We start from the raw sequence: 11,526 nt of genomic DNA on the forward strand, positions 1-11,526 counted from the left end.
TTTACTTGCACTATTTTTTCTGTGTATCTGTTTTATTGTGTTGCACGGCTGGAGGAGCCTGTGACCTAAGGGGGGGGGGGGGGGGGGGGGGGGGGGGGGGGGTAGGACACGTTCGAGTCTTGATTTGGATAGTGTGCGATGGGTTTCAATCCATTTCATAGTGCTATTTGACGCCGCACTGCCACTCCAACATCCAATCACAGAGCTTGAGAACTAATCACGGGGTTTGTCAAACAGAGCACATGGTGTAGTCCTAAACGATAGCTGGGGATTCTGGGTAGTGTAGTGTCTTCTGCCATTCTAAACTCCGAAGAAATATTTGTTTCTCCGAATCGAAGGGGAAAAATACCTAAGCATTGCACACAATTTAAACTAATCAATGTTGTGTAATTAACAAGGATAATCTGGTGTTTTTTAGTCGATGAGTAGTGCAGATATCACTGTAAAATCAATCGACAGTAAGGGGAATCCTTACTTCCGGGTGTACAATTCTCCGTTATCCAATGGGAATGGACGCTCACATTGCCTTTAAATGCCGCCGACACAAATTAATGCCGTGCTTCCATGAGCGTCAAATCCCGCTGCAGATGAGAGCTATTTGCGTCCCTTTATGAAGCTGAAGGAGCCTTGGAACGTCACAACTGCACGCCACGGGACCCTGACCTGGCGTCGCTCCTGGACGTTTATGGAGTGAGAGTGTGTTGCTTTAACATGTTTATACTTTATTTGTTATAAACTTTGTTCATTGATTTTCGTACACAAATTAAACAGAGATGACAGGTTGTGATTGACAGGGTCACATTACAGTTGTGCAGATCACATAACATATGATACATTACAACAACAAGACAAACAGTCGGCTTGGTCACACAACAAAATACAAACAAACACATAACCTCATTCTCTTCAGGTAAGAATACAAATAAATAAAAATGTTTCATATAGACTATATATATATATATATATATATATATATATATAAAATAATAATAAATATATATATATATATATTTGGGTCTTATTCCGGAATATCCGGGAAGGTACATGTTTATACTTTAAGAGCGTGGTGGACATATAGGCTATAATCTGTCAGATGCTGTTCATTGAGTCTGAGGTGAACTAAGATAAAAAGCAACCACTTGATGGCAGTGTATCATATGTATCTACTCCGATTGAGTCTGTAACTTTATATCTTTAATATGAGGATAGGTTTTTATGTCAGTGGTTGATAATTACACTGTTATTAAAGTAGCACCTCATTGTAGCATATCAATTATTTTCCTAGAGTTGCAGTCACTATTTGTCACATTGAAACCACAGGTACAGCATGACCATCCACTTAAGACTTGAGTGCTTTTTATTTGTCATTGAATCATGAAACGTGTTGTTTTATGTTGAATAATGTTTCCTTCTATATGATTTTAGAATGTGCATTTTAGCCACATGCTGTGTTCACTTGTTTAGAGCGTGTTATAGAGATATTTAAATGCCCATCACCTTTCTGTGTGATATGTGTCTTACCTCATATTTATGATGGCAGTGTAACTGTTATTTGCCTTTATACATATCTGCTTTTCAAGCTATGTTTGAATGTTCGCCTTTTTTTAAATATGGATTCTTAAAAATAATTAAATAAATGCCTTTTGGAAGACTGTTATCACCCCCTGATGATGTTTTTATCTGTTTTAACGACCTTTTAGTGTCCTGAACCACAAACAAAACACCCATCATCAGATTTCCAGTGATGAACTTGCAGAAATGTGTGCAGTTTTGTGAACCTCCTGCTTCCAGGGGAACGTGACCTTTGCCCTTTTTAAAAGCTGCGGTCTCTTCCTGCTATTGTCCCATGTGTGGACGAACACCCCCTTTTCCTTTTTCTGCCTCCTTATCATTTAAACTGTTGAAAGTGACACATTCCAGATGGACAGCAATTGAAGTAAATGTAATAAAGACTGTGAGAAGGGAGATAACTAAGTGCAAGAGCAGCAAAATGTCTCCAAACATTCACGTACCGAAAGCTCGTTTCTGCTCTTTGTGATAAAGTGCAAGCTCAGGTTTTGCAGCTTACAACAACAGTAATGATTTATCTGTTGAAAATTAAACACAAGATGTTTATGAGGATTATCTGGCACGATCAGCTTTGTTTTCACACATTCCTGCTGTGGCACGGTTATTCTGTGCCAGGAGACCTTGGAGACTGCCATGAGTTCTGTGGGAGTTGAGCAGCTTTAAACAACAACAAAAAAAGCACTTCAAACATTTCCTGCCTTCCTCTGTGATCAGATACATGGTAAGAAAACAAAAACATAACAGGAAATGGATTATGAGAGTGAGGCTGTAACAAACATCACAATGAGTCTGACCAAAGAGATGATCTGATGATCTCCATTCAGTTCTGTCAAATCTTTATAGAAAACGTCTCGTGAAGTTTTCTCATCTCAGCTTCTTTTTATTTATGATCCAACATTGGACTGGCTGGTGCTGGCGTTACTTAACTTGCGTTGCTTCCCCGGGTCTCCCCCTCCTCCGTTGGGAGCGTTGGTCCCGGCTCCCAGCTGGTTCCCAGTTCCATCTCTGGGTAACTGGCTCAGCACGGTGTTGACCAGGTTGTCTCGGAAGCTCTTGCTGAGGAAGTTGTAGAGGATGGGGTTTGCCACGCAGTGAAAAAGAGACAGGCTGTGCACCACGCTGAACGAGAAGTACAGCACATCCATCGTGTTGCAGCTGAAGATGAAGGGGTCGATGTCATCCACGATCATCAGGAACCTGACGAAGTGGTAGGGCAACCAGCACAGGACGAACACCAGGGAGTAAACGTGAACCAGCCACACGTCCCGCCGGCCCTGAACATCCGGCGCCGTCCGAATCGCACGAGCAATCAGCACGTTGCAGGTGATGATGACAGCGGCGGGGCCCAAGAACTGGAAGACCAGGCAGAGGAAACCCACAGAGACAAACCACTCTGTGAAGTTGTGTTCAGGCCACATGTAGCAGCCCGGCTCGTCCCACTCCAGAAGATCCACGTGGACGTTCTCCAGCAGCGCCAGGAACAAGGAGAGCACCCAAAGGCCTCCACAGAGCACCCAGCGGCGACGGCCCAGCACGGGGAAGAAGGCGGGAAACAAGGGTCTGGTGAGGGACAGATAACGCTCCGCGGTCATGAGGGCCAGGAAGAAGGAGCTGCTGTAGAAGTTAACCGCGTAGACGAGGTTGGTCACCTTGCAGAGGAAGCGACCCCACAGCCAGACCTTGTCCATGGTCACCTCCATCATGAAGAACGGCAGGATCACGATCACCATGAGGTCCGACAGGCTCACGTTGAGGATGCAGAACAGGACCCCGTTGGCCGAGTGGCGTCGGCGCCAGTTGACCCAGATGACCAGCACGTTCTCCAGCAGGCCCACCATGAAGATGAAAAGGTAGATGAGGAAGAGGGCGATGCGCCGGTAGTCTCCGACAGAATCCAGGTCGATGGTGCAGTGGATGAACCATAATGTGTCATTATATAAATCCAGCGTGGCGTTGTGCTCGTGAGCACTCATGGTCTGGAGTGAAAAGCAGAGGGAAAACTGTTTCATATAACTGGAAATAGTTCAGGTTTATTCTGGGGTTAATCTGATTATGTTACACAATAGAAGCTCAGGAGGAGGGTGGGAGACGTGCTGGGTTGGAATATTACAAAAAGTAGTTTGAGAGTCGGATATAAAAGCCTAAACATATGAGAATAAGCAAAAAACGACAAATGGAAGTTATAAATGTCTCACTTTGAGGTGCTGTGAGTAAATATTTGTTTTAGTTTATAAGTTATACTTGATGACTCATTGCACATTTTGTCATTAAAAGGAGCAGTGGGTTGGATTTGGCGACATCTGGTGTTTTGGTTGCAGATTTCAGCCGAACTGAATAAAGGCTAATCCGTCCCTTTGAGAGACCGTTGTATCTTTCACCAACTTTACCTAGTATAAAGGCCATCCCAGACATAGCAATATTTTAAAAGCAATACATCTCAGGAGGCGACTGGTGTTACCGCAGCTTTACAAGCATGTCGGAGAACAACTTCAGGTAGCATTAAAGCGTGAAATACACTGTCTAGAGAGCATTTGATTTGTCCTTTCTAAACCAATGTAGGAACATGGTGGTGCAACATGTATTCAGACTCCATGATGAGGACCCTTTCCCCTGTCTTTATATTATACACTAATATAAACATATTTCTGTATATTTTATTACATTTCTGCGTATTGTTCCCCGAAATACTGCACGATGGCCCTTTAAAGAGTAGACTACTGCATATATTTAGGATTACTGTTGTACTCACAAAGGACTGAATATCAAGAAATGTTTTATTACTTTAGTATACATGCATTTCTCTCTAAGAAAAACATGACGCCTACATTACCCATAATGCCACTAAAAGTCTGATTTCTAGATGGAAACCCTCGACTTGCAAAACTCTTGCAAGATATGTAGGCTTGAATAGCTAAAGTTAGACTTTGACCTCGAATGGATAGGCTTTCCATTTTATTTAGAAATGTATGGTGGAAAAGGTTGTTACATCACAAACAAATATATTATTGTACCTTGTTGTGAAGAGCCGCGTTGTGTAGATGAAGAGGGTTAGGGTCCCTCCTGAGGCCTCGCTGTGTTTCTGAGTGAAGCCTGAAGCCACCAGGTGACTCCTTCCAGCTCTGATGTTAACGGATATCTGAGCAATCAAGCAGCAGGAGCTTCTACCCACCCATTTCTCATTAACACACACACACACACACACACACACACACACACACACCACACACACACACACACACACACCACACACACACACACACACACACACACACACACACACACACACACTGACACACACATGACAGCAGGACATCCTCAGTTGGTAATGGGGAGTGGTGTAGAAATCCAGGAACGCCTACACAGGTTTTATGCAATATAAACATGTGTTTCAAAATGTATATTAAACACTCATGTGAGAATAGGACATAGAAACTTGGGTGTTGCCATTTTCTGCTGTTTCTCGTCACTATTTAATTGAATTCCTTTATTCAAATGTACAAGCTGTAAATTATTTCGTTCTTAATTTTACTGCTCATAAGTAAAAAAAATATTAAATAGAAAAGCATTATTTTGAATTTATTGTCGTATAATAGATTGATTGTTAAATCATTTTCAAATAAATGTTATTTGCTGCCTATATATGCCACATAAACCATATTATTAGATTAATTATGAAAACTTGTGTCACTCCGGTGGATTTCTACCCTCAAGAAAAAGGAAGTAGAAATCTAGCTCAGAATTAATTAATACCAGAAAACAGATTTTACAAAAATACATCTGACAGTATGATGAGAAAAAGAAAGACTATTGCATTATTTTTTTTCCTGCAGCCACATGAGATCTCATATTTCAATGTGAGACAATCATTAAATTAAATGATGAACAAAAAAAAAATAATAGGCAACTATTTTTATAATAGATAGATTGTTTAATAATTTTCATATAAATGTAATTTGCCGCCAATATATGCCACATAAACAATATTATTAGATTATTAAGAAAACTTATAGTTGTGTCACTCTGGTGAATGTTTACTCTTGGAATAATAGAAGAACAAACAAATAAAGTAGAAATTAATTAATACCAGAAATCTTATTTTACATAAGACATCTGACAGTATCATGGAGAAAAAGTAACCTATTGTATTATTTTGATACCAGCCTGCAGCGACATGATTCAAAGGTTTTAGGATTCAAAGATGTTATTGTCATATGCACAAAGTGTAGAAATGGCAATGAAATTATTCTGACCTGAGCTCCTCCAACAATGCAACATATATAATAAAATAAAAATAAATAAAAAAGTAGTGCAAAATTAGATCTCATATCTACTCTTCCCTGTCTCTCGCCTCCCTACAGTCGGTCAGAGACCGCCTGCTGAGCCACGTGTGTCCTCAGAGCCTGACGTGTGGGGTTGTGTCGCCTCCCGCAGCTCTCCCTGTGCCCTCTGCTTCGTGCAATGCTGCATGCTGGACAGACACATGGCGGCGCACGCAGAGGAGGCGGCGGCGGCGAAAGAGCGGGAGCGTCTGGCGCTGAGGGCGTTCAGAGTCGGGTCAAACGGGGATGGGGATGGAGGTTCGGCAGGAGTGGAGGAGCTGCACTGCTTCCTGCCCGCAGTCTTTCCGCTCCACCTCTGCCTTCCAGTACCACCTCGGCTTGCACAGCACTGAGGCCCTTGGTGGAGGAGGTGGGGTCCCGCGCCACTTCCACCTCTCAGCGTGAGGTTGTGAAAATGAGCAACCTGGGTTTGGGGATGGATGAGCTTCAGCTTGCCAGGTAAGTTTTTCGAGGTTCCATCCACAGCCTGCCCGGGGGTCCTGACCAACGGGAGCGCGGGGCAGGACATGGGGGTCGGGCAGCGGGGGTCCGTGGGAAATGGTACCGGTGTCGCTACTGTGGCAAACGCTTCGCACACTCGGGGAAATTCACCTACCACCTCCGCATCCACACAGGAGAGAAACTCTACCAGTTTAAAGTGTGCCTGCGCTTCTTCAGAGGCCGCTCCACCATGATCTGCCACCGGAAGACGCACGCCGGCGCGCTCAAGTACCGCACCGTCTGCGGACTCTTCTTCTCCACGCTGAAGATGGTGGCGTCGCACATGGAGCTGCACAAGGACCACCTGCCTCTGGACTTCAACTTTGAGCAGACCTTCATGTACAACCAGGGCCGGCCTTAGACTTTTGGGGGCCCTAATCGAGGTTTGGCTTGGGGGCCCCCCTCACTCTTGCGCGTTCTCACTACACACAACACAGAACCAACTTTTGTCTTATGATGTTAGCATAAGCACACATATTGTATAAATAAGCATGCAAACACTGTGGACCTAACCTCCTCTAGGGGGGTCCGGGGGCATGCTCCCCGGGGAGATTTATTTCTAAATATTGAAGTTAAAAGCATCAATCTGGTGCACTTTGATAGCACAATTAAGAGATCTATGGATACATCTCGCAACACCTATATGAAACAGAACTGTAAACAGATTTTTATTTATGGATATTTTACAAATCACTCCCCTTTTAAACTGTATTCTTGTTTTGTCATATAGTATTTCATAACTGTTTTTCATTTATTCTCTCTGGCTGTCCATCTCATAATGTTCACATAGAAACTAGCTGTCAAAAGGAATATCATTCTGAAGAATTATAATTTCTTGCAAAAATCTGTCACAAAAAGAGGTTGCACATTTAAATTCAGGTGTTGTTATGGCAACGTCAGTGGCCAAACAGCCACATTTACTGCTGCAAATACGTTCAAACATGCTGTCGACACGTAAAACAGTGGCAACTATGCCACCATTTCAGCTGACTTTTTGTCAGAAATACTGTCCCATAACATCCACATATTTCAGCGCTAGGTTGATGCTTAGCTAAGCTAACTATAGCCGCTTTCACACCAAGTACTTTGCCGTACTTAGTGCCGCACTTAGTGCCCCGGCACTTAGTACATGAACTAAGTAAGTACAGATCGCGTTCACACTGGAATAAGTTCCCTGAGGGAACAAATGAGCCGCTGACGTCACTTCGTCTTCTTCTGCTTTGGGTTTATTGGCAGGCCGCAAACAACTTCACGGCGTATACTGCCACGCGAAGTTCCCTGCCGGAAGCCCCCGGAGTTGGGGACTGGCCATTGGCGGGGCTTCAGGGGGGGTTGTAGGGGCAGGGCTCCCCGGGCCCGGGACGGTCGGGACCCAATGGGGGCCCGTCGCCGAGGCAGCAGGCTCCGCCCCCGAGATATTCGCCGGCGGGCCCTGCTGCCTCGCGCCACTGAGTGCACTGACGTTCGTGGTCATATTAGGTATAAAGCATTGTAGCCTATAATAGGAGTTGAACTTGTGCTGCTATTTTCACACTCACATTTAACATTAAAACATGAAAAATTGCAAGTAAATCCTTTCTATTGTCTCCAAATGTATTTTGGGTAAAATCGTCATCAACAGCCGTCCATCAACATCATACGTAAATGAACGTCAACAACATCATCAATCACTTGTCATTCAACAGAGCACTGATCAGTTATAAACACAAAAGTGGATCTACAAAACACAAAGAAAAAGATACAAAGGAGGACCAAGGAAAAGCGAAATTGTCCAAGCTAGATGGATATATTTTTCGCCCTACTCCTCCTCCTGCGGGAGATGAACCTGAAGTTGTTGCCACTGCCAGCCGTGTTTCATCCCGAGCCCCAGCCCGCCAACAACGATAGTGGAGGTTAGCCAGATTTACAGGTAGGCTACAATCACGGACACACACTGTCAACAAGAAAATGTGAGTTTGTGGTAAATGTTGATATCATATGGTTGTTGTTACTTCGTGTAGCTCGGCCGCCTAGCTTATTTCCTTTTCTGTCTCTCGGCTGTAGTGATGATGATAATAGGGACGACTCAGCAGCTGCTAGCTGCTCGTCTAGAGGAGAGCCAGGCCTGACGCTTGACCAGCCGCACCCCTCCCCCTCCGGCTCCTTACCTGCTGCGCCGCAAGGTGAAGAAGTACCGGACACTGGGAATGAAAGCAGCAACAGGTCTCCTCCTCACGCTACGCCTACGGGTGAAACTCAGACCACGGATCATGATGTGTCCTGCAATTATCCTCTGGAGCGTTTTCCGACTGATCGGGCAAACTATTTTGAAAACATTGAGGACGCCAATATCAAAAGATATATCCTTAAAATGGGCCCATGCAAACCCAAAGGTCCATTTCCCAAAGACAAGGATAACCGTTGCTTTTCAGAAAGCTATTACACCTCCACCACTAAAGTTGGGATGAAATTTCCACGCAGCTGGATGTGCTATTCCCCAAAATTGGACTGCTGCTACTGTGAGCCTTGCTGGCTTTTTTCTACAACAATGCATGGGTAAACGGAATAAAAGACTGGAAACATCTTTCTACTAAAATTGAGAGGCATGAATCCACTCAAATACACCTTGGTGCATGCGTAGTATATGAGCAGTGGAAAACCAATGGCACAATAGACGCTGACATGGAGAGGAATGTGCGTAATGCCGCCCAATTTTGGAGACAGGTCGTGGAGCGCATTGTTAATGTAACTCTCACTCAAGCTTCAAGCAACTTGGCATTCAGGGGCCATCGAGAGGTTCTAGGTCAGGGAAAAGCACGCAACTTTTTGTCAATAATAGAATTATTGGCTCGCTACGACCCTGTTTTGAAAGAGCTAATCAACCGACCAGAAGGGTCAGTGAAATACCTCAGTCACCAGATTCAAGATGAGATTATTTACATATTATCTCAACGTGTGAAAGCTGACATCATTGATGAAATAAACGAAGCCCCATTTTATTCCGTTATCATGGACACAACGCAAGATGTGTCAAAGATAGAGTTGAGTCAGGTTTACCGTTACATAACTGTTGTTAAGAACGACATGGATATTGCAACAGATATACAGATCAATGAAGTCTTTTTGGGTTTTGAAGTGACTGAAGGTTCATCAGCTTCAGAGCTTGAAAACAAAATCCTTGGTTCTATAGAGAAAAACGGATTAGATCTGTCTAAATGTCGCGGACAGAGCTATGATGGGGCGGCTAATATGAGTGGTGTGTATTCAGGCGTGTAAGCAAGAATAGCCGAGAAGGAGCCCCTTGCCCACTATGTTCATTGCGCTGCTCATAATCTCAACCTAGCACTCAACGACTCTGTTAAACATTTCCCTGGAGTGAAGCAGTTCTATGACACTGTAGAGACGCTCTACAACTTTTTTGGTCACAGTATCAAACGATGGGCATTGCTCAGTGAGTTAATGACGCCAGAGAGCAGAACTATCACATTAAAACGCTTATGTCCCACTCGCTGGTCATCTCGCCATGATGCACGTTTTGCGTTAAGGCACAGATATGGAGACATCATAAAAGCCCTCGTCAAAATATCCCTTACCAGTGACAAAAAGGATGAGCGCAATGAAGCAAGTGCACTCAAGAATGCCATAAGCAAATTTCGCTTTCTATTTTTGGTCAACATGCAGACCAAGATTTTGGAAAGCATAAATTGTGCTTCACAGTTACTGCAAGCAAATGACGCGGATATTCTTAAAGCATCTACTCTACTGCAAAATGCCATCAGTGTTTTGGTGGAGTATAGGGGACAATTTGATGAGGCGAAGTCCGCCACTCTTGCCCTGGCTACTAAATGGGGAAGTCAAACACAGTTTGAAACAACCAGGGCCAGGAAAGTTAAGAGACACTTCGATGAACTTTCTGAAATCGCCTCACTGACGCAGAGAGCAACTTTCGGGTGACCGTTTTCAATGCATGTCTCGATATAAGATAACACTTTACAATAAGGTACACAAAATGTGCTTAGTTACTGAGGAACTACTAGATAGTTAATGGTTAGTTAATGAGTAGTTCCTCAGTGACTACGATTGAGGAACTGATGGTTAGTTACTGGTAAACAGACTGGGGGGTACTGTATTAACGAATCATTCGTTAATGGTTACTTAATGAGAAGTTCCTGGGAGACTTTGAATGAAGCAATGGTCCCCTGCAGCAGGACACATTTAAACCTGCCATCTTCGGCTGGCTTGGGTCCCACCCTGGATCAACTGGTGGAGGTGGATCCGATTTACCTTACCATTACTTAGGCCGTTTGGGTACGTAAACTCAAGGAACGCAAACAAAAACAGTAGTTACCCATTACCTAATGATTACCTTACCGTTACTAAAACAGTAGTTACCCATTAAGTAATGCTTACCTTACCATTCGTTAAGCAATGTGTGTCCCCTCAAGTAAAGTAATGCATGAAAAACAGTAGTTACCCATTACCTAATGCCTATTTAACCATTCGTTAAGCATTGTGTGTCCCCTCAAGTAAAGTAATGCATGAATAAGAGTAGTTACCCATTACCTAATGCCTACTTAACCATTCGTTAAGCATTGTGTGTCCCCTCAAGTAAAGTAATGCATGAAAAAGAGTAGTTACCCATTACCTAATGCCTACTTAACCATTCGTTAAGCATTGTGTGTCCCCTCAAGTAAAGTAATGCATCAAAAACAGTAGTTACCCATTACCTAATGCCTACTTAACCATTCGTTAAGCAGTGTGTGTCCCCTCAAGTAAAGTAATGCATCAAAAACAGTAGTTATCCATTACCTAATGCCTACTTAACCATTCGTTAAGCATTGTGTGTCCCCTCAAGTAAAGTAATGCATCAAAAACAGTAGTTACCCATTACCTAATGCCTACTTAACCATTCGTTAAGCAGTGTGTGTCCCCTCAAGTAAAGTAATGCATCAAAAACAGTAGTTACCCATTACCTAATGATTACCTTACCGTTACCAAAACAGTAGTTACCCATTAACTAATGATTACTTCACCATTAGTTAAGCAGTTTAACAAACAAACAAACACTGTTGATGACAATGACGGATCTACAGCCACTGAAGTTTTACATTTTTATTCAAACAACGATGAACATAACAACAACAACAAAAAATGGAAA

At 43.3% G+C, this 11,526-nt stretch overlaps 1 protein-coding gene across 1 annotated transcript; it reads right to left on the minus strand.

The window, feature by feature from the left end:
* Positions 1-701: 701 nt before the first annotated feature.
* On the minus strand, positions 702-4,739 carry LOC117537409 (G-protein coupled receptor 182-like). Its single transcript, XM_034202618.1, has 2 exons — positions 4,581-4,739; positions 702-3,545 (listed from the first exon to the last, which is right to left on the minus strand). Exon 2 carries the CDS (start codon positions 3,540-3,542, stop codon positions 2,454-2,456), a length of 1,089 nt encoding a protein of 362 aa, XP_034058509.1. The 5' UTR covers positions 3,543-3,545; positions 4,581-4,739; the 3' UTR covers positions 702-2,453.
* Positions 4,740-11,526: the final 6,787 nt, after the last annotated feature.

This window comes from Gymnodraco acuticeps, unplaced genomic scaffold (assembly GCF_902827175.1).
Source record: "Gymnodraco acuticeps unplaced genomic scaffold, fGymAcu1.1, whole genome shotgun sequence".
NCBI classification, from domain to species: Eukaryota; Metazoa; Chordata; class Actinopteri; order Perciformes; family Bathydraconidae; genus Gymnodraco; species Gymnodraco acuticeps.

Excerpts from the sequence above, each read along its gene's own strand:
- LOC117537409 (XM_034202618.1), bottom strand. The coding sequence starts at position 3,542 with ATGAGTGCTCACGAGCACAACGCCACGCTGGATTTATATAATGACACA.